Genomic DNA, 24,223 nt, shown 5'->3' on the forward strand with positions numbered 1-24,223 from the left:
GTTATCACTGAAAATTAGGATACTTGAGATTTTGTTGGGCTTGGGGCAAGGATAAAGATGTTTAATGGTCCCTCACATGGTTTGGGTATGATATAAGGTAGCTATTAATATGTATCCTGGCAACGTGGGCAATGTGGGAGTAACCACAATTTATCTTATAAATCTTGACTAATAATGATTCAGGTTTCCAATAATCTGGACACTTGTATCTATTAGGATAGAGTAAGACAGATGTACTTATTAGGAAGTTCAGGTCATCTGCCTCCTGACATATTAAAATGACGATTCTGGGGCTTCCCTGGTGGCGCAGTTGTTGAGAGTCCGCCTGCCGATTCAGGGGACACGGGTTCGTGCCCCGTTCCGGGAAGATCCCACGTGCCGCGGAGCGGCTGGGCCCGTGAGCCATGGCCGCTGAGCCTGCGCGTCCGGAGCCTGTGCTCCGCAACGGGAAGAGGCCACAACAGTGAGAGGCCCGCGTACCGCAAAAAAAAAAAAAAAAAAGAAAGAAATAATCAAAACCTTTACTTTTAATGCATATGCTGTTCCCATGGAAATTTACAGGACAGGAAAATGGTCATTCCAAAGTCAGTTTATCTGAAAAACACAAATTATATGAAGTCTGTGTGTGTATCCTTATTTAAACTAAATGTTCTTAAAAATTCCTAAGCTCAAATGATGTCACAAAAGTGTTAGAAACGTGTAGACCATATAGTGTACACTATATCATGTAAAAATAAATTAAAACAGATTTGGATTATGCTGTCATTTTTAATTTTAATAAAATAGATAATTTCATACTACATAGAGAGCAAGTCCATCCACTCATCGATAAAATTTTAGAAATACTTTCTATAAAAAGTTTAGTAGCTGATTGCAAATGAATCCATTAGAACATGATTTCTATAGGTACAGTGTTCCCATCCTCACCCCCATTCTTGTTAATTTTGAGAAAATTTAAAAATACAGAAAAGTACAAAAAATAAGACAAGATATCCATATACCACAATCCAGAATTAACCAGTATTTCAATATATTTTCTTGCAGTCTTTTTTTTTTTAAAGAGAAATGGACGTTTATATATAAAACTGAAGTCCCCTCTAACCAATCCAATCCCCCCCCTCTCCCACACGCATTCCCTTCCCTTCTCCACTCTTCACAGGCAACCACTATCAAGAGTTTGGTCTGTATCCTTCCAAACCATTTCAAAAACATTTAAAAAACATACATACATATATGTATCCATTACCAATATATAGCACTGAAATTTTGAGGGAAGTTTTATTCAAATTTACAAAACTGTCATCATAATATATGTCATTCTGCAACTTTATCTTTCCCCCTCAACGTGATTTTTGAGATCTTTCTCTGTAATACATATAGATCTCGTTTATTACATTTTACAGATATACAGTATTCCATCATAAGTACTTTCCATTTTGTTGCTGATGGGCATTTAAGTTGTTTCCAATTTATGACTACTACATATCATGCCACAGTAAATAGCCTGGTACACATTTCCTGAGCATACAAACTCAGACTAGAATTGCTAGGTGTTTTTCAATTTGCTATAAGGAATGTTTCCCAACTCCAAGGTCATAACCATTTTAGTATATAGCTTTTTCATATTACTATTTTTAACCTAACCCCCCTGGATCTTACCTTTGTGTATAGTTCGTGTTTTTTTTTTTTTTTTGTCCCTTGGAGAACAAATTACCTCCAAATCATTTTTTAAATAGTCCCATTATATTCTCATCTCCTGATGCCATTTCTATATTATAAATTCTAATAAATGCATAGGTGTTTCCAGAATCTCTTCTGTTCTGCTAAATCAATACCATAAAGGTCTCTTCCTAATACTTGCAACCTTTTTTTTTTTTTTTTACATTGGTGAAGATCTCCAGATCCATGCAGACGGCAATGTTAAACATGTTTTCCATTCCCAATTTTAGTGGAAATGCATCTAAAGTTTCAGCATTACCTGTGCTGTTTTTTTTTTTTTTTTGCTGGATATTATACAAATGTCTTTCTCTTCAGGATGAATTCTCTGGTATCCTTTAAGTTTTTAGCTTTTGTTTCTCTCATCTGTGATGCTTTCCTTCAGAATGATTATTTCTGATATGTTATGAGATGTAAATTCCTGATGAACACCTTTCATGATATCCACAGGTTTTTAATGAGTATGAATTTTCTGGTGTCTAATATGGTGTGATTTTTGGCTGAAAGCTTTCCCACATTCACTACATTGATAAGGCTTCTTACCTGTGTGTATTCTCAAATGTAGAGCAAGGGTTGAGAATTGAGAGAAAGCTTTCCCACACTCATTACAACCATAGGGTTTCTCACCTGTATGGCTTCTCACATGCACCGTAAGAGATGAACTTTGAGAGAAAGCTTTTCCACATACATTGCATTCATAAGGCTTATCACCTGAATGAATTCTCACATGTACAATAAGTGACGTTCGCTGAGAGAAGGCTTTTCCACATTCATTACATTCATAGGGTTTCTCTCCAGTGTGAATATTTTGATGTTTTATGAGGTACTTCTTCTGACCAAAAGCTGTTCCACATTCACTACACTTAAAGGGTTTCTCTCCAATATGAATTTTCTCATGCTCAGTAAGGTTTGATTTGCCACTGAAAGTTTTCCCACACTCCTTACATACAAAGGGCTTCTCTCCTGTGTGAGTTCTCTGGTGTCTGATGAGGTTCGACTTCTGAATGAAAGCTTTCCCACAATCCTTACACTCAAAAGGTTTCTCTCCAGTGTGAATTTTCTGATGGGTAAGAAGGTTTTCCTTCTGGCTGAAGGATTTTCCACATTCATTACATTCAAAAAGCTTCTCTCCAGTATGGGTATTTTGATGTTTAATAACATACTGCTTTTGGCTGAATGCTTTTCCACATTCATTACATTCAAAAGGTTTCTCTCTATTATGAAAATGCTCATGCTCAGTGAGAGTTGATTTGTGGCTGAAGACTTTCCCACATACCTTACAGGCAAAGGGGTTTTCCCCACTACAAATTCTCTGCTGACTGAGGTGTGACATCTGAATGGAAGCTTTCCCACATTCACAAGATTTCTCTCCAGTATGAATTTTTTGATGAATGAGAATTTGCTTTTAGCTGAAGGTATTTCCACATTTCTTACATTTGTAGGGCTTCTCTGTGTATGACCTTTCAAATGCAGAGTAAGAGACAAGGTTCAAGAGAAAACTTTATCATACTTAGTACCTTCAAAGCTTTCTCTTCAACTCTAAATTTTCTAATACTCAAATGAAGTTTTGTTACATTCACTGGTTTCTCTCCAGTATGAATTTTCTTCTACTCAATGAGATTTGTTATCTAGCTAAAGGCTTTTCAATATTCCTTAGAAGCACAGGGTTTCTCTCCAGCCTGACTTCTACATTTATGAGGTGCAACATGTGAGTGAAAGTTTTACCACATTCAGTAAATTCATAGGTTTTATCTCCAGTATGAATGCTCTGATATCATATGGGGTTCAAAATTTTTTAAATGAAGGCATTTCCACACTGATTTACACCTAAAGGGGGTTATTACCACAAGGAGTAAGCTGTGGCAGGATCTCCAAACTAATTGATGATTCTTTCCTACACAACTAAGTCTAAATTGTGTTTCAAACTCTTTCTAGGTTAAGTTGAAAAAGGTGTTGCCTTAAAAGATATAAGGTTTGAGATCAGAGGAAGTATTTTTCCAATTTTCTTATATTCACTGCTTTTTTCCTCAGTCTGTACTTTACTGGAGCTGGATGCAACTTGCCTCCCAAGTCTTGTTGCCTCTCTATCTGCTCATCTTCTTCTCAGGCTTCTTCTAAAATGGAGTACAAAGAATCATCATTTAAAGGAGTCAATGTGCTTAGAACTGTGGCTGGCACATGGTAAGCACTCAATAAATGTTAGCTTTATGTTATCATCATTATGAATTTTCCCATTACTAGTAATAAAATTTCAGATTGTGCTTTTGGGGATGAACTCGGGTAGCCCACCTCAACAGTATGAAAGAATCCTCATGACCAATGTCTCCAACTAAATTTTGAGAAGGAAACCTTTATAGAGGACCCCTGGTTGAAAATTAACATTCATACGTACATAAAGCTTAGATTATTCTTTAAAAATAATCTTTCTTATTTCATAATCCAGCAAATTGAATGTAACAAAAAATGAGGAATTAACAAACAGGATAAAGAGGTGACCACATAAAATTAAGAAAGTCTACCTGGGATTCTTAAGAAATGGAAAAAGGAAAAATCAACTGCTTCCTTCTAAAACTCCATTAAAATGACAAGAAAAGGGAAAATGGTACAAACTCACAAGAAAAAAGAATATGATAGGAGACATCAATACACACAGGTATTAACAAAATTTTTGATAACAAAGTACATGGAAGATTTTCAACACACAGAAGAGCTGAGGAAGTTCAAATAACATAAAGGTATTCCAGAAGAGGATGCCAATATCAAGCAAGCCAATCTGTGCCACAAAATATCAGAAAGATTCAGGAAATGAAGGGAAATCAAGTATCTCAAAAGAAGGAATGAAGGATTGTTGCTGGGTTAAAAAAAAAAAAAGGTGTGAGTTGCAGCTGGACCTCTACTGTCAGTCAGGAGGACAAAGGACCACTCCTCTGTAAGAAATGGAAGTTATTCTTTGCAGAAATTTAATCAGAGTAGCTCTAGTCTCAGGGACACTCAACAAATGAGATGACAGGTGCTATACTGAAATCAACAGGATCTATATGTAATATGGTGAAACCTCCAGTTCCATTATGCAGCTGATGCCAAAAATTGTTGGCAACCTGTGAGCAGGATATGAAAGGACCTTTTTCTGGACAAACTGAAAGGCCAGTGAAAAACTTAAACAGGATGCCCACCATCTAAGATGATACTTGTTGCTTGTACTCTTTTTTTTTTTTTTTTTGCTGAAACGAACTACCTGGCCACACCTGAGTTCATGAGAGTAAGGCAGTATAACGCTTCTGCAGGAGGAGACCCTGAGTCCATGAGGCATTCTATTTTTCACCCACTAAAGCCTACCAGATGACTAGAAGCACCCAGGTATGAAAGAGCTTACGTTTTAGTGAATCATTCTTAAGTATGACTGTGCAGCCAGTGTTCCACACACATTAGAGGAACCCCACTAACATGACAGATCAACATTGAGAGAAAAAAGAAAGTCAAAGGAAATAAAGGTAAGGCACAGCAAACAACAAAACCCTAAAAACCAATCAGTTATGAGAAGATATTTTATCAGTGAAACAATAACAGGATTCTGTAAGCAAGAAGCAAAAAGAAAAAGTTCCCTTACAAATTAAGACTGGGGTTGAGGGGGTGGTGAGGGGGAAGGTGGTAAATTAGACTGTATTACCATTCACCAATAACAGAGTCTCCTAAGCACAGAGGGGTCATACTGTTAATATGAGCACAGGTGACAAGTGTGATTTCCTAGTAGAAGTTTTGTTTGTTTGTTTTTTTGGGGGGGGCACGCCTCAGCTTGCAGGATCTTAGTTCCCTAAAACCAGGCATCCAACCCGGCCCCCAGCAGTGAAAACGCTGAATCCTAACCACTGGAATGCCAGGGAATTCCCTCTAGAGACTTCTTTTTTCCCCTCTTTTTTTTCTTTCTTTCCTTTTTTTTTTGGCCACACCACGCAGAATGTAGGATCTTAGTTCCCTGACCAAATATCGAACCTCTGTGCCCTGCAGTGGAAGTGCGGAGTCTCAACCACTGGACCTCCAGGGAAGTCCTCTCTAGAATTCTTAAAAGGCCCACTTGGTACCCCACACAATGAATAATAAAGATGCATACCTAGACACATCACTGTGACATTTCAAAACAGAAAAGAGGCCATAAATGCTCTCAGAAAAAAGAACATATATCATTCAAAGAAAAAGGAATCAGAATAAAATTTCCCAACAGAAAGGAAGCTAGAGAGAAAATTCTGAGAGAAAAATTTTAAGCTTAGCCTATCAATCTAATAAGACAGTCAAATAAATCCATTTTTCAGATGTGCAAATGCCCAAAAATGCACCTTTTCTCCCAGGATGGTACTAGAAGATGTGTTCCATCAAAATTAGTAGAGAAGGCAACAGATATAGAATCCAAAAAAGAGGGGATGAATAGGGGAAAAAGTGAAAAAAATTTCTATGATAATGGTGATGAAAAGCTATAAGGTAAGAGCTGACTATCAAGTCAGAGTACAGCCAGTCTAGACTGAAGCAGGAAGACAAAAATTCTAAAAGTAATATCTCTAAGGGGAAAAATGGAAGGAGATTTCCCAATGCATCTGACCATGTGGAAACAAGTATTGAGAGGGCTTTGAACTATTCTGAAGAAAGTCCAAGGGAGTCTGTGCTAAATATAGGAAACCAAGCAAGGAAAAGCACTTAGGCAAATCATCTAAGTTGTGAGCTAAACCTAGCCACTTTTCTCATGAAGCACCATTTTTTACTTTATTTTATGGAGCACCACTAATTTGCTTTAAATAAATTAATAAATGCCTTACAAACTATGGTTATTAAGCCTTGGGTATCGTTTGCCAGGAACTTCCTTCAGACAGAACAAAGTAAGACATCATCTCAAGGAAAACAACTGACAGTATATGTTGCCAATGATAGAATTCAAGTTTTCAAACAAAAATTAGAATTTTGGAAAACCACAAATCCTCCACCATGAGACTGATAGCTTTTCAATACTTAAAAAACTTTTCTGGGCTTCCCTGGTGGCGCAGTGGTTGAGAGTCCGCCTGCCAATGCAGGGGACACGGCTTCATGTCCCGGTTTGGGAAGATCCCACATGCCGCGGAGCGGCTGGGCCCGTGAGCCATGGCCGCTGAGCCTGCGCGTCCGGAGCCTGTGCTCCGCAGTGGGAGAGGCCACAACAGTGAGAGGCCTGCATACCGCAAAAAAAAAAAAAAAAAAAAAAAACTTTTCTAATGAGACTGGTGATGTTAACAAACTGTGATGTTTTGGTATTGTATAGTGAGATACATCAACATTTTAAAGATCTCCATAATTCAACAGACAAACGCATATTACAAAATCATGCATGGGTAAGAGATCCATTCAAAGTTTAAGACAAACCAATGGATTTTACGTAAGAGAACAAGAAAATGTGTTTCAAATTTCACATTATGGCTAACCTTAAAAAAAATGATCACTTGTCAAGTGTTGGTATAGTACCAAAGAATATTTACAATTATCTGAAAAGGCTACTAAAATACTTCTCCCTTTTCTAACTACATCTGTGTGAAGCCACAATTTTTTAATATACTTCAACCAAAACAACAGGTTACAATAGCAGATTCTGCTATCTCCTATTAAGCCAGACAATAAAGATATTTACAAACATGCAAAACAATGCCACTTTTCTCACTAAATTTTTTTATTTTGGAAAATTGTTATTTTTATTAAGAAACAATGTAAGTTTATATGTAATGGGTTTTTTTTTAATTAATAAATGTTTCTAAAAGTTTCAATTTTTTGTTAAATAAAGTAAACATCACAAAAGTCCACATAATAAACCAAAGCTCTTTGCGGGTCCTCAAGTTTTAGGACTGTAAATTTTATTGCTATTGGGTACTGGGTTTCCTTCTGTGGTGATGAAAATGTGATAATGGTGATGACTGCATGACTTTGTGAATATATGAAAAACTACTGAACTGTATACCCTAAAAGGGTAGATCTGGTTAGCTGAATTATATCTTAATAAAGCTGTTATGTAAGAAAAAGAAAAAAAAAATGTGAAGAGTTCCTAAGACCAAAAAACTTTGAGAACCTGATGCTCAAAACATTTCTCATTATTCATTCCACAAATACCTTCTTCTTTCCTACTATGTGCCTGGCACAGTTCTAAGCTCCAGGGATAAACAGTACTGAATAAAACAGACAAAATTTTCTGCACCCATCAAGTTTATATTCTAGTGGACAGAGACAAATAATAACCAAATGAAGGAGATGGTTTGTTAACAAGTTTTAAGTGATATGGGGTAAAATTAGGGAAGGGATAGAGTTTCAATTTCAGATGGAGAGGCCTCTGAGAAGGAAGATTCAAGACATGAAGGAAGAAAGAGTGATCTGGAGGAAGAGCATTCTAAGCAGTAGTTAAGTAAGTTCAGAGGCCCTGAGGAAAAGCCTGCCAAGCATGTTAAATATGCAATCAGTGAGTCACAATTACACATATTATGTTCCTTATATCCTTTGGCTTAGCTTGATCCCCTCCTATTTTTTACACTTCTTAGAATTCACAGAACCTCCTGGAAGCAGCTCCAGTAACATGCTCTTAAAAAGACTTCTCCAATCTTGTCTCTTACTTCTAAACATCTTTCCCTTAACTACTAATCACAATCACATTCACTTTTCTTAAAATAAGTGTTTCATATGAAATATTTTTAAACCCAAACTTGTATGTAGCTAAGTCTTAGCATGCTAACTATAATCTGAGATGCTGGATTGCAGTAACAGCTCCACTCTTTTCTTTGGATGGCTGATAGCAAGTATTTTTTAAATATAGGGGGCATTACCAAGGGGGAAAAAAGGAGGGGAGGACAGTTTAGAGTTTAAAGACTAAAAAGACAACAACAAAACCCAAAGTTTAAACCTTGACTGGATTCTGGTATTTAAAAAAAACTATAGAGGGAGCTCCCTGGTCGTCTCGTGGTTAGGATCTGGCGCTTTCACTGCTGTGGCCTGGGTTCAATCCCTGGTCAGGGAACTGAGAACCCACAAGGCTCGAAGAGGCCAAAAAGAAAAAAGAAAAAACCTACAGAAAGTATTTTGGAGATAACTGGGGAATCTGAATATGGACTATTACACAATATTAGCACATTATGACTAATCATCTAACGTGTGGTAACGGTATTTTTGTTATATAGAGGGATGCCAGTATTTTTAGAAAATGCTTACTTAATTTTTTAGGAGTGAAATGTCATGCTGTTTGTGTGCTGTAGTGCACACAATACACATGCACTGGAATACAGATACATCAAACATGGCAAAATACTATTGAATCTGTGTGGTGGGTATAGAGGAGATCACTGTACTCTTCTTTCAGTGTTTTTGGTGTTTGAAGATGTTAAGAATTGATTAAAAAAACAAATCTTCCACAATAATAATTCAGATTATTTAACAAGTTACCACATGTGTAATCAAAACTGCAAACAGAAAATATAAAACATGGGCCTTCCTTTCAACAAGTTCATAAGATATCCAGACATAAAAAAAAAAAAAAAAAACACTTAAGATGGTATTTACTAAGGACTTTTGAATTTCTGTGGAAAATGTGAAGCAGGATGGACAATCAGAGGGGAGATCAAAAGAAGAGGAAGTAACAGGTTTAAATAAGCAGGAACTAAATAGGTAGGGTATTTCATAATCAAAGGCCAAGATTCAAATAATTTTATAGAAAGGAAATATGTTCACATTTATATTCACATGGTTAATATGCCCTCTCTTGATTAGAGCAAAGTATATCTTTTAAAAGGTTTGACTGACCATATCACAAGGACCATAAGAAAAGAAATAATCCAGACCTAATTTGAAAATGGTTTGAAGTAACGTCTGGACCTGAAATAATGAGCTGAAATCTCTAATTTGGGTACGATATTAATGATTTCACGGTCTGACACAATGAAAATGAAGTTAATTGGACAGTTGTTTATCCCGTAAACAGGTAAAATCATGGTGGGCAAGACAAAAAGCCTGGAGGTGCCAAAATAAAAATTGATATTTATAGAAAGAGTTACTTCTAACTTCAGAACGAATGAGTCACTTTCTAGGGATCAGTTTATAAAGGGAAGGAGGAAAGGCAGAATACAAAGTTCCAGAAGCCACCTCCAGTAAGAGGATGGGGGGGGAGGGCTCAAAAGATAAGGAAACACTTAAGACAGAAAAAGCAACATCTCAGGCCATCAAAGCACCAATCAAGCTGAAGTGGGAGAGAATTCCTAGAGGAGGGACTCAAACATAACATAAATAGATGCTTTCTTCTAAAACGATAAAGACATCTCTGCTCACTTTATGCCTGTGAAGGAGAAAGATAAAGAGGAAAAAAAAAAGGGAAAACTGCATTGTTGATAAGAGTAGGAAGTAGCTATAATTCTAATGTCTTATGAGAAAGGATATGAGTGGGCAGCTGCCATTGCTGTTTTTACGAAGAGCTCTCATGCACAATGCTCTCCAAAAACAAAAGGCACAGCTTCAAGGGCCATTATCACTACCTCCTTGTTTCTAACAACAGAATCCAGGAATGTAGGCTGGATGCAGGAGACTTGGTGGACACTCTGGCATCCCTGGGTGGTAAGAAAAGTTAAGACTGAGCAAGGAAATGCAGAGACACCATCACTGAATAAAGCAGCTTATTAGTACAGCAAAACAGAAGTCATCACAAGTTTCTATCTCCCTAAATTCCTGACTTGTGCATCCAACTGTCTACCTGAATATGCACTTAGATGATGGACCAGTAGATATGTCACAATTAACGAGTCCAAAAGAAAACTCTTGATCTCCCAAAATTCCTGAAGTCTTCCTATCTCAGTAAATGGTAACTCATCCTCTTCTAGTTAAAGAGTCATCAACAACTCCTCTTTCTCTCATAACCAACATAAAATAAGTCAATCTTGTCAGCTGTTCCTTTAAAATATCTTAAGAATCTGACTGTGTGTCACTAAGTACAATTACTACCTACTGCAATAGCCTCCCATTAATCCCCTCTACCATGTTTTCTTTATAGCAGCCAAACCGTAATTCTGATCTTTTCACTCCTCACCTCAAACCCCCCTGCTTTTTTCCCCAAATATTTCATTTTTATTAGAGTATTTTTTTTGGGTAGTAGAGCATATTACAATCTCAATTATCCTAACAGGCTTTTAAAGGAAAGCAGCTCTGGGTCGTCCCTGGTGGTGCAGTAGTTAAGACTCCAAGCTCCCAACGCAGGGGGCCTGGGTTCGATCCCTGGTCAGGGAACTAGATCCCACATGCATGCCGCAACTAAGAGTTCACATGCCACAACTAAAGAGCCGGCAAGCTGCCAACTAAGGAGCTCACGAGCAGTGCTGCAACTAAGGAGGACACGAGCTGCAACTAAGGAGCCGGTGAGCCACAACTAAGAACTGGCACAACCAAATAAATAATAAATATTAAAAAAAAAAAAAAAGAACCCAGAATTCTTTCAGGTTCACATGCCTGGGAGGAGCAGGGGGAAAAAAAAAAAGGAAAGCAGTTCTATCTGACAAGGAGAGAAGAACCAATGTTTAGAGAATGGTTATTAAGCAGAGAGGAGTAGAGTAACTCTTCCTCCATATGTCAGCAAACTTGAATACACTCAGCTTTGATACCTTGCCAACTTGCAAAGCATCTAATGGTGGCTTGAGCCACAAGGGATAAATGAATTATGGTATTTAACAATATTTACTGCTTGACTACTGGCTTCATACAATTTGGTGATTTACCTCAAAACCCTTTGGTCTCCCAAAATCACTCAGAATAAAGGCCAAAGTCTATGATTTGGCCTGTTAACCTAACCGAATCTATTCTTATTTCCTTTGTTCACTCTGCTCCAGCCCACTGCCCTGATCATTATTTCTTGAACAGCACGCTTCAGCCTCAGGGTTTTTAAGATTTTGTTCCTTTTGGCCGAATGCTCTTCCACCAAATACTGCACGTCCCACTCTCATACTCTTAAATGCCATCCTCTTAATGAGACCTTTCCTTGACCAACTTCTTTAAAATTATAACCCCCCAACTTGCCCTCTCTATGCCAGTTTTCCTTGCTTTACTCTTCTGCACAGGACTCACCACCAACTGACAGAATATATCTTTTACCTATTTATTCATAGTCTGTCTTCCCCAATTTGAATATAGGCCTCAAGAGGGAGGAATTTTGGGGCTTCTCTGGTGGCGCAGTGGTTGAGAGTCCGCCTGCCGATGCAGGGGACACGGGTTCGTGCCCTGGTCCGGGAAGATCCCACATGCCACGGAGCGGCTAGGCCCGTGAGCCATGGCCGCTGAGCCTGTGCGTCCAGAGCCTGTGCTCCGCAACGGGAGAGGCCACAACAGTGAGAGGCCTGCGTACCGCCAAAAAAAAAAAAAAAAAAAGAGAGAAGAATTTTTTACTGCTTTGATCACTGACATTTCCCTAGTAACTGAACTGGTGCCAAATTCAAATCATTCAGTAAATACTTATTGAATATACGAATATACTACGTTGGTAGAAATGTAAATTGGTTTACTTCTCTTGAGAACAATGTGCCTATTTCTATCAAATCTATAAAAAAACATAACTTTGACCCAGCACTTCCACTTAGAGTAAATTATGATGTAACTATATCTGCACATCTCTGCAAAGCAATATAAACAAGTATATGCACTTACATCTTCAATTGCATAAGCCTGGAAACAACCTAAATGTCCATTAGTACGAGACAGGTTAAACAAATTAAATGTTGATACAGAAAAAAAGAAAACTATGTACACAATAGAATACATACCACCATTTACATGAAAAGGAAAACTGAGGGCTTATAGTTATTCATATTTGCAGCACAGATACATAATATAGGCTGGTTTATTCGTAGACTACCTCAAGAAGGATACATGTGAAACTCTTAAAAGTGACTGCATCTTTGAAAAAGAATTACAGGACTCAGGGTCAGAACAGCAGACTTTTTCACTGTATACCTGATGTTCAAAAATTTTTACAAATTCACGTATTACATTAAAAAACAAATACAGACTCATACATCCATACACACACACACACAGCAGACAGGCAGAATTGACTTCTAAGGCAAAAACTTCTGAAAGAGGTACATGGGGGCAGAAGGGAGTGAGGCAGGAGTTTGTTGATGTATAATGGGTGCGCTGGATAAGAAGACAACAGGAAGTGTGATTACAGATGTAAAATATAATGCTGAGGCATTTAACCACTAAAAGAATTAGAGAAATTGGTAAGTAATAAAAAGGAACCTAAATATCAGATAATATATAAAGACTTAAGACATATAAAAGAATGCACAAAGGAGTCTATACACATCAGGGGATATGAGACTGAGGGCATCATGAAAGAGAGAACAATGACACAGAGGCAGTACAAATGACGTGCGAAGTGCTGACATGCAGAATAAAGGTAAGAGGGGAACCTGGTCCTCTAGCATCTGATTAAAGGAGTAGACTACTAAAAGAAAAAATGACTGGAAATATCTTTCAGGTTTCTAAAGAATTCATATCAAGTGATATTCTAAGACTAGGGCCTGTAAGAAAACATCCTTAAAAGCATTTCAGAGGTGGCAATGCCGACTGAACAACTGTGACCTGCCTGGTTGTGATGCACTCACCTGGACAAATTTCCTTTACACTTCTTTCTCCACCATCCACAGTTCGTCTTCTTGCTTCAACAGAGGATCACATACAGCTTGGCCAGCTTATAACCTGCTATTGGGGAAATGACACAGCACTAGAATGTTAATGCTGGAGCCAAAGTTCTGTCCTAGAACTCAGGCTGAGCCCTGGGGCCTCCTGGCCTTCTGAAGGATGAGGAAGGTGCAGTCTCCAGGAATGCACAAGGAAGCGACCCTGTGAAAAAGAACAAAGTAATGACTTTTTGTCTTAGAAATTAAAGCACACACAACTATATGAGCAAAGGGACTATTTGGGTCCTGAATTTCAAAGCCATACACTCACTCAACCTTTTAAGGCTCCACACATCCAGAAATGGAGGAAGAAAGAGGGAATGTATTTTGAAAATTTGACCTACATAGGAAAAGCTGTTCATACCTTACATGACTGGCTGCTACTGTTCTCTAGCACCACATTCCTATGTAGGCTCCTAAGTGGATTTTAACTGTGGCCCTTATTCCTGGATGAAATTCAATACTCATATCTATGACTATAACAACATACACCTAACATAACTAAGCCACATGGATAAAGTTGTTCTTGACAGTATTCAGGAATAAAAACTGAAGTTTTCCTGGAGTCCTAATATTTACTTTGTTAGCAATATCCTCTGAAAGAAACTATATACTAAAAATGTCCTGTAAATATATGTTCATCCACACATTCAAAAAAACGTTTTTAAGAACATTATTGTGACAATGGACAAAATTTGAATATGGATTTTGAATTAAACAATAGTATTGGCATTACATTTTCTGATTTTGATTACTGTACCATGGTTATGTATAAGAATGTCCTTGTTCTTAGAGAATTTATGCTGAAGTATTTGCAGATAAAGGGAGCATGTATACAACTTAGTCTCAAATAGTTCAGAAGAAAAATGTACACACATATTTGGAGAATAAGAGAAGGAAAAATAAAGCAATAAAAAAGTAAATGATTGGTGAATTTCGGTAAAGGGTATATGGGACTTTTCTGCACATATACCCTTCTCTAGAAAAGGTACATGCAACTTTTCTGTAAAGTTGAAATCATTAAAAAAAAAAGCAAAATCCTAAGTTACTACTTATACACTCTATCTACTATGTGTTGAAAAAGCTTGGTCACCAGCTTGTACTGGGGTGTGGCAGATGGAAGGCTTAGAGCCTGCTTTAAACAGTAATGTACACAGAGATAAACATGAGAGAGCGAGTTGCCTAGAAACAGCCTGCAAAAGGAGATCAAATTTGATCTTCTGGACATCCAGAGTGTCAAGTTTCTGAGGATCATGCAGGCAAGTATATCCATTACACAACTGCATATATAAATTAGGAGCTCAGAACAGCCTAGAATGGAAATGGGAATTTGTCAGTTGTCAGAATATCACTGCTGTTGAAGACAGGTGGAATACTACTGTGACTGCTTATAGAGAACATACACAGTCCGTGAAGATGGTCAAGGATGGAATCCTAGGAACACCAAAGGTCAAGGACACAAGGAAAGGTTTCACAGGAGCATGGTGGCTGTTTAGTTTCAATCTTTCAAATACTTTTCCTGAAAACCATATAAAACATCAAAAATAATGGGGTAATGGGGAGGGTGGAACAAGGGGGCAAGAAGCTAATCCATACACTACATCTGTAGTGAAACTAGTAGAGAGAATTTATGTTAACTAAATTATTTGTAAGTGCGGACCAAAAACCCAAAATTTATGTTAACTAAATTATTTGTAAGTGCGGACCAAAAACCCAAAATAGCCGAAGTGGTACAGGAACCACAATAGTGTAATAGGTGTAGCAAGAAAGACTAGATAATGGCGAGAAGTCTTTGAGGTAACAGATCTCAGAAATAACTAGCAAATATTCATTCTCAGAATGAGGGATTCACCCTGAGTGAGAACTGTTGTAATGAAGTCTAATTATGAACAAAACTAGCCACAAAAGAAAAGACAAACCCCCAAACTCCATGTACCTCTGCCAAAGGGAAAGCCAAACAGGAGGCCTAAAGAAGTTACAAAGAAGCCAGGAAGAACTCAAAACGCTGAGGGAGATTCTCAGGACTTAAATAGTTCAGAAATCTGCAGCTAGTATTTCCTTACAAAACGAGTAGACCTTACCCTAAGACGGAACTAATGAAAGCAAGACCTAGATTAAACAGAAAGAGACTGCAGGGGAAGCAGAAAGAGCAGGCTTAAAAAGTACTTGGGGGCTTCCCTGGTGGTGCAGTGGTTGAGAATCCTCCTGCCAATGCAGGGGATATGGGTTCGAGCCCTGGTCCGGGAAGATCCCACATGCTGCGGAGCAACTAAGCCCATGCGCCACAACTACTGAGCCTGCGCTCTAGAGCCCGCTCGCCACAACTACTGAAGCCCCTGCGCCTAGAGTCCTTGCTCCGCAACAAGAGAAGCCACCATAGTGAGAAGCCTGTGCACCACAACAAAGAGTAGCCCCCGCTCGCCACAACTAGAGAAAGCCCATGCACAGCAACGAAGACCCAACACAGCCAAAAATAAAATAATAAATAAATTTATATATTAAAAAATACAAAGCAGGGCTTCCCTGGTGGTGCAGTGGTTGAGAGTCCGCCTGCCGATGCAAGGGACACGGGTTCGTGCCCCGGTCCGGGAAGATCCCACATACCGCGGAGCAGCTATGCCCGTGAGCCATGGCCGCTGAGCCTGCGCGTCCGGAGTCTGTGCTCCGCAACGGGAGAGGCCACAACAATGAGAGGCGCGGGTACCGCATTTAAAAAAAAAAAAAAAAAAAAAAGCAAATGCATCATCCTGGAAGGCAAGTACTATGAAGATTTATGGGAAACAGAGAGATGGAGATAAAAGTCGGCCTCAACCAGGTTATGGTCATCTAGCCAGAGAAGGTGTGGAAGCCCTCTGCTTTTATACACTAGAAGAAGCACATGAGCTTTGAAGTATAGAATGCTACTATGTTTCCTTTTTCCTGGTACTTGTCTATGAATATCTACCTCATACAAACATGAGAAACACAAAATATTTTGTCTGTGTCCATACAAGGATGCTTTAAAGAAAACAGTGGCAATGAACACCATAATTTTCCAACAGTTAAACTCACCTGAAAATACTGCCACAAGTAGATAAAAAATGAAACACAATGTAACAAAATTAATTTTTTAAAAAAGACATAAAAACTTTAAGAAGCAAGCAAAGCTATAAAAAGAACACAAAAGATAAATGGAGAAACTGATTTAAGCAATGGTCACCCAAAAGGAGGAAATGGAAAGAAAATAGCAGTGGACATCTTATTTTTGTTATATTTGACTTTTTTTAAGACTGCAGCTATCAGAGAGTTTAGAGGGATTTTTATTTCCTTGATTAATGTGATCTTTCCTGGTTGTTGTATCTGAGGCATAACAGTGGTCTCAGCCTTAAACGTTTTGTTTCTACTCACATCCCCAGAGACCCAGGCAGCATGGGTAATTTATACATATATAGGTAATCATAATCTATATCTGACCACAAAAGCCAGCATCTTATCTAATGCAAAAATATTGAAGGCATTTCTACTATTAAACTCTAAATAAAGATAAGGATGCCCACTGCCTCATTTAAAAATATAACTATAAACAATAATTCTGTAAATTAAGCAGGGAATAAAATTAACTTATAGAAATCAACAAACTTTGGGACTTCCCTAGTGGTGCAGTGGTTAAGAATCCGCCTGCCAATGCAGGGGACACGGGTTTGAACCCTGGTCCGGGAAGATCCCACATGCCACGGAGAAACTAAGCCCGTGCACAACTACTGAGCCTGCGCTCTAGAGCCTGCGTGCCTCAACTATTGAAGCCCATGCACCTAGAGGCCATGCTCCGCAACAAGAGAAGCCACCACAATGAGAAGCCCGCGCACCGCAACGAAGAGTAGCCCCCATCACCGCAACTACAGAAAGCCCGCAAACAGTAACGAAGACCCAACACAGCCAAAAATAAATAAATAAATTTATATATATAAAAAAGAAACCAACAAGCTTTATATATAGCACAATGACTCCATTCATAACAGCAATATAAAAAATAAAGTACTTAGAAATAAACTTAATAAAAAGTGTCTAAAACCTATATGAAGAAAATATTAAAACACTCTAGGGCTTCCCTGGTGGCACAGTGGTTGAGAGTCCGCCTGCCGATGCAGGGGACACGAGTTCGTGCCCCGGTCTGGGAAGATGCCACATGCCGCGGAGCGGCTAGGCCCATGAGCCATGGCCGCTGAGCCTGCGCGTCTCGAGTCTGTGCTCCGCAACGGGAGAGGCCACGACAGTGAGAGGCCTGCTTACCACAAACAAACAAAAAACCACTCTAGAAGACCCAAAAGTAAACTGGAATATATACAACACATATCATGTACATAGACAAGAATATTTAACATTATAAAGATCTAATGTCCCTTCTGCTAAATTATTTTACAAAATTTAATGCAATATCAGTAAGTTTTTTTCTAGAACCAGACAAGCTGATTTTAAAGTTTACACAGAAGAATAAACAAGAATTAGGAAACTGAAAAAAAACAAGCAATAAGAGAATAGCTATAATAGATATTAAAACAAAATTATAAAGCATCCATACCAAAAAGATAAATATTGGTACACGAATATAGGCTGGAAGATGGATGAGAATATAAAGTCCAGAAATAGACCAGAAACACGAGAATTTAGTATATGATCAAAATGGAATCTTAAAATAGTAGAGTTAAGGCCTTTTAATAAATGGTGTTGGAAGAACTGGGTAGCCTATTGGAAAAACATAAACCTGGATGCAAACCTAAATATCATACACGAGGATATGAAAACCCATAGAAATTATAATCTTTTAAGGATTTGAAAGTATAGGTGAAACTTGGAGTGGGAAAGGCTTTCTATGACCATAAATGGAAAGACTGATAAATCTATTACATAAAAATAAAAACTTCCTGATTCCACATGGTTTAAAAAAACAAACCAATGTGAACAATATCAAAACACAAATTTAAAACTTGGAAAAAAAACTCCAACTCATTTCACATAGGGCTAACCTTTCTAATGTAATTTAACAGCTCCTAGAAGAAAGAGACACCCCATAGTAAAAGGAGAAAAAGGATATGAACAGAGTTCCCAGATAAGTACATGTGGCCCTTAAACATATGGAAGATACTCAACCTCACCCATAATAGAGATGTAAATTAAACCTACACTGAGATACCAATTTTCACTCATTCCTTTGGCAAAAAAAAAAATGCAACTCTACATTGTGATAAGGTTCTAGGAGGAAAGGTGTTCTTGTAGATTGCTAATGGAAATGAAAGTACTTAGCCCTATGTGCAATTCTACTTGTAGCAATCTACTTTAGAGATAATCTTGCGTAAGTACAAAATGACACAGATGAAAAATTACTCATTACTGCAGTAACAGCAAAAGACTGGAAACAACCCAAATGTTCAAGAGCAGAATCAACTACGGTACATGCACACAATGGCATCTTATTTATAAGGCAGTTAAAAAGAAAAATATATATATAATGATTAATAAAGGATATCTCCAGGACGTATTGTTAAGTGAAGAAAGTGAGGAACACAGATGTACATAGTACATCTTTTATGTAAGGACAGTGGGGGATAGGAGGGAAGAATAAACATACACTAATGGCCCAACAAACAAAAAAAATCTACTTGAAGGATAAAGAAACAAAAAAACAAGAAACTATATTTAATTGGGACAGAGAAGAATGTGATGCGGGGGAGCAGAATGAGATATCTCTATGAGATACAGTTTTTGTTGAATCACCGAAATGCATTATTTACTTTTTATATGATGAAATTGATTTTTTGAAAAAGCAATCCCTGAACTTGAAAACAAACTGAAACAAATGAACTCAACTGTACATTAACTTGGTAACATAATTCCTCAAAGAAAGGATTTATTTCAAATGACTTTAGAACAGAGAACTTTGACTACACATCTTTCCTGGGATGCATTCTAAGGACAAAAACAGCTACAAAGAAAATTTTCACATGATACAATATGTTTATGGTTACTACTATCAACATTGTTATTTTTGAAACCATTTTTTTTATAGTGGAGGATAAAGCAAATAATCCTATACTTATATTAACCTGTTCCAAAATTTTTACTATAAAATACAATTAGGGGCTTCCCTGGTGGCACAGTGGTTGAGTCCGCCTGCCGATGCGGGGGACACGGGTTCGTGCCCCAGTCCGGGAGGATCCCACATGCCGCGGAGCGGCTGGGCCCAGGAGCCATGGCCGCTGAGCCTGCGCGTCCGGAGCCTGTGCTCCGCAACGGGAGAGGCCACAGCAGTGAGAGGCCCGCGTACCGGGGGAAAAAAAAACAATTAGGAGCTAAGTATGAGGTAAAAATACTGAACCGTTTAAACTGAATTATAAATACTAATATGAACTCATGATTTTTCAAAATGGGTTTTCTAGTTCCATCTCTGAAATGGCCTTGAAACAATTACCTCTGCAGCAATAAAATAACATCCAGGAGCTTCCCTGGGTCTGCCCGCCAGTGCAGGGGACATGGGTTCGATCCCTCGTACGGGAGGATCCCATATGCCGCACAGAGGCTGGGCCTGTGCGCCATAGCTACTGAGCCTGCACTCTGGAGGCCACAAGCCACAACTGCTGAGCCCACACGCCACAACTACTGAGCTCCGCGCGCCTGGAGCCCCTGCTCTGCAACAGGAGAGGTCACCACGATGGGAGGCCTGCGCACCACGGCGAGGAGTGGCCCCCGCTCTCAGCAACTGGAAAAAGCCCACACACAGCAATGAAGTCAGTGAAGCTGAAAGAGGGGAGGGGAGGGGAGGGAGGGGATGGGGGGGAGAACGAACATTCAGCACCCAGATCTTGGTCTCCAATACCACTCTCCAGTAAAAGGAACCAGAGCTCCTTGAAGAAATAGCTAATTCCAAGTCTGGGAGGGAAGGTACAAGATGGGCCTGGAGTGCAAGATCGCTTTCAAAGTTAAATGGGGGCAAGTTAAAATGAGACTGGAGTTAGCATGAAGGAATGTCCACTGACTAAAACTGTGACAATATGACTATCAAAAAGAAAACTAGCTGCAGTTATTAGATCACAACTTTAAAATGATGCTTAAAGAAAAAGGATAAATTTGTCACAATTTGAGGTAGCAATCAAATAAATGTAAAAGAAATGAAAAAACTAGAAAATCACTTTGCAACCTTGAAGAAATTATTGATTCAGCTAAGGATTATTTATTGGTGTTAAAACCATTCATTAAATGATTGATGGGGAATGGACATTTGTACCGTGCCAAATTATGAAACCATACAGATTACACTTTGGTCATAAAGGGGAAAATACAATCACTAATGGTGGACCAGTCATATATTTCTGTCCTGATGTTATGCAATTTGAAGATCACCTCTGATGTAGTCTGACCCAAAACAGGTCACAATTAGGATTTTTAAAGAACATCATCAGAGGCTCTGAATTAGAACCATGAGAAAGTAACCATCATAGAAATCAAAGAACAAATCTCATGAAGGAGGCAGTGATGAATTTCTAAGGATGAATGTAACCTGAACAAAGAACTCTAACTTCCTCATTCCCATTACAAAAGAAAATGTAAAAAAAAAAGCTTAAACATTGAAATTAAAAAAGAGCATCTGCATATCTGAATCTTTCAGAAAATTTTACCAGAAACAGTAAGAATGAATGTACTGTTTCTGAGGAAATTTTTTGTCCCTTTCTGAATTTTCTAAAAATTTTTATTTTATATTGGAATATAGTTGATTAACAATGTGCTAGTTACAGGTGTATGGCAAAGTGATTTAGTTACACCCATGCAAGTATCCACTCTTTTTCAAATTCTTTTCCCATTTAGGTTATTATATTGATCTGAGTTCCCTGTGCTATACAGTAGGTCCTTGTTGGTTATCTATTTTAAATATAGTACTGTGTACATGTCAATCCAATTCCCAATCTACCCCCCCCCCACACACACACACACTCTTTCCCTCTGGCAACCATAAATTCATTCTGAGTGTTTGCTTTGCAAATAAGTTCATTTGTATCATTTTTTTAAAGATTCTGCCTATCATATATTTGTCTTTCTCTGTCTGACTTAACCTCACTTAGTATGATAATCTCCAGGTCCATCCACCTTGTTGCAAATGGCATTATTTCTGAGGAAGTAATATTCTGTAGATAGTAACAATAGTACTACTTAAAGTTTATCCAGTACTACTAAGTAATAAGGCACTATTTTTTAGAACTCCTCCATCTACACAACTACTCCGTGAATCAGATACTATTATTTTCTCTATAATACTGGATGAGAACCTGAGGCACAAGGGATTACCTGTCTAAGGTCACCAAGGTACAAAGTGGCAGAGGAAAGAGTCTGGTTCTATGGCCTACTTTTAAAAAAAAAGTACTTTGACTTTTGAATATATACTAAATTCATATAGTTAGGGGGAAAAAAAAAAAGAAAACATAGAAAGCTATTTGCCCTTGTCCTATCTATGCCAGTACCTCTACCCCCAACAGAGGTAGCCACTCTTACTAGTTTCTTGTGGATGTTGTTTCTTAAAGGAAACAAATACAAGTATATATTCTTATCTCTCCCCTTTCTTACTCTAAATGAAGCATACCATATATTCTGCATCTTACATTTTTCACTTAATATATTTCTGGAGTTATTTCAGTGTCAGTATACAGAAAGCTTCCTCCTCATTCTTTTATAGAGCTGCAAATTATTCTGTTGTATACATACATCATAATTTTATTGAACCAATCTCCTACTGATGGGCATGAATTGTTTCTAATCTTTTCCTATGTGAAACACTGCTGCAATGAACAACCTTGTACCTGTACAACTTCATGTAAATTCAGGTACATTTGAAGAATGAATTTCCATCTGTAAAATAAGTCAAAAAGAAAATACATTTGTAGTTATTATACATACTGCTCAATTGCCCTTCATAGGCCTGTTTCCTGCTAATACCAATACTATTTTAATTTCTGAGGATTTAAAATGTTACTGTTGGGGGAATTCCCTGGTGGCCCAGTGGTTAGGACTCTGCGCTTTCACTGCTGAGGGTGCCTGTTCAATACCTGGTTGGGTAACTAACATCACAAAAGCCCAGGGGAGTAGCAAAAAAAAAAGTAAAATGTTACTGTTGGGCTCCCACCTCCCCACACCCCAACTGCTTTCCTTTTTCAGAGTTTTACTAGCTATTCTAGCTTGTCTATTTTTCCATATGAAGTGCAGAATCAGCTTACCTAGGTCCAAAAAAAAAAACTGGATACTTTTATTGGGATAACATTAAATTAATAAATTTACTTAAATTAAATTTGCACACACTTTTTTAAGACGTCTTCCTATTGAAAAACACTGTATATTTGTTCTCTTATGTTATGCCCTTTAGCAGTATTTTAAAGTTCTTTTCCAATAGTTTTGCACAGTTCTTAAATTTATTCCTCAATTTTTAAAAAACTGTTCTTGTAAATAATGGTTTTCTTCTATTATACCTTCTAACTGGCTGTGGTTTGTCTATTTGAAGGCTACTGATTTGTAGATATTGATCTGGTCCCCAATTATTTACAATCACGTGAAGGATAACTGAAGGTGGATTCCTTACTTTTTCGTTACTTCACAAAATCCATACAACCTGGGAACACCTCCACGCATTTAGGAGTTAGGACAACTACTAGTCCAGACTCATGTATAAACACTGAAAGAACTAAGTTTTTTTCAAAGAACGGCCTTCTGCACTATTTGACACTGCTTCTCAACATGTAAGACTGATATTTACTCTAAATTAACAGAAGACCTATTAAAGTACCCCGAAGATCAGAATATTTGAGACCGTTTGAAGCAGGCTCCCCATAACAAAAATTTCCTTTGAAATATTTTTAAAAAAAAAAAACACGGTGATTTGCATTCTACCCCAATTAAAAACAAACGCGCTTTTATACAAAAGTCCATTTAAAAAGTATTTACCACTTAGCTTTTATATCACCCTTCAAATCTTCAAGTAAATTAGATGTTCCAGGAAGACGGCACCGTTATTATCAGCACTTTCGACACGGGAAGTGCCGCTCGGATGTTATTTTCTCAATGCTGGTTTCCTACATCTCTCTCTCTTAGAAACAACCATACACAATGCTGCACCCTCAGTTTCTCCCTCAATCTCAAACATCCGATCAAACTTGCGGTCAAACTCAGGGTCATGCACGCTCGAACCCTCCTCAGAGGCCCCCACCCCCACCCTACATGTAGGCCAGAAGCTCTTAAACCCACTCCCCACCCTCGCGCCGCACCCCAATAGATCTAGAATCCTTCTCTTCAACCTCCCAGACCCCATCGGCCCAAGACACCCACATCCCACCTCCTATTTTCGCGCCACGTGGATCCAGGGGCCGGACTGACCCGCGGACAAAGACCAAAATGTCCACTCGGTTCGCTGCGCCTGCGCACTCCGAGGCCGAGCGAGCACTCCCAGAAATCTCCGCGATGCGGCCCGCACGGTCACCGCGGCCAAGCGCAGGCTGGTATCTGATTACCTTCTATCTACAGCAACGCCGATTTTCCGGCCTTGGACTACATTTCCCTTAAGGCTTTGCTGGTCGACATTCTATGTCTCTCCGTCTGTCTTTCCCACGCGAACTTGGCGGCCTCTTCCTGTGATTATGATGCTCTCAGGGTGAGTACTTTTGCCTTGGAGGAAGATCAGCTCAAGCCTGGTGGAAGGTTTGGAGCCGGAACCCCACCCCGTCTTTGAAGCCTCCCGAGGGCAGCGTCAAACGGGCCAAGCCCGTACTCTGAGGTATGAGGACGCCATCTTC

At 38.5% G+C, this 24,223-nt stretch overlaps 1 protein-coding gene across 7 annotated transcripts; it reads right to left on the reverse strand.

Moving 5' to 3' along the window:
* Positions 1–526: 526 nt before the first annotated feature.
* Positions 527–24,219, reverse strand: ZNF146 (zinc finger protein 146). Of its 7 annotated transcripts, none has more exons than XR_010939224.1 (4): positions 23,767–23,915; positions 22,244–22,292; positions 13,347–13,584; positions 527–594 (listed from the first exon to the last, which is right to left on the reverse strand). XR_010939224.1 is itself a non-coding variant. In XM_067720323.1 (4 exons), the coding sequence occupies exon 4, from the start codon at positions 3,047–3,049 to the stop codon at positions 2,171–2,173; it is 879 nt and encodes a 292-aa protein (XP_067576424.1). In that variant the 5' UTR covers positions 3,050–3,830; positions 13,347–13,584; positions 22,244–22,292; positions 23,942–24,219; the 3' UTR covers positions 755–2,170. The 7 variants fall into 7 exon arrangements, 6 of the variants coding, with proteins under 6 accessions (XP_067576424.1, XP_067576423.1, XP_067576427.1 ...); XM_067720323.1 differs by lacking the exons at positions 527–594; positions 23,767–23,915 and adding exons at positions 755–3,830; positions 23,942–24,219; XM_067720322.1 differs by lacking the exon at positions 527–594 and adding an exon at positions 755–3,176 and having other exon boundaries at positions 23,767–23,916.
* Between the last annotated feature and the right edge of the window lie 4 nt (positions 24,220–24,223).

Source organism: Pseudorca crassidens, chromosome 20 (assembly GCF_039906515.1).
Source record: "Pseudorca crassidens isolate mPseCra1 chromosome 20, mPseCra1.hap1, whole genome shotgun sequence".
NCBI lineage: Eukaryota > Metazoa > Chordata > Mammalia > Artiodactyla > Delphinidae > Pseudorca > Pseudorca crassidens.

Excerpts from the sequence above, each read along its gene's own strand:
- ZNF146 (XM_067720327.1), bottom strand. The coding sequence starts at position 3,049 with ATGTCACACCTCAGTCAGCAGAGAATTTGTAGTGGGGAAAACCCCTTT.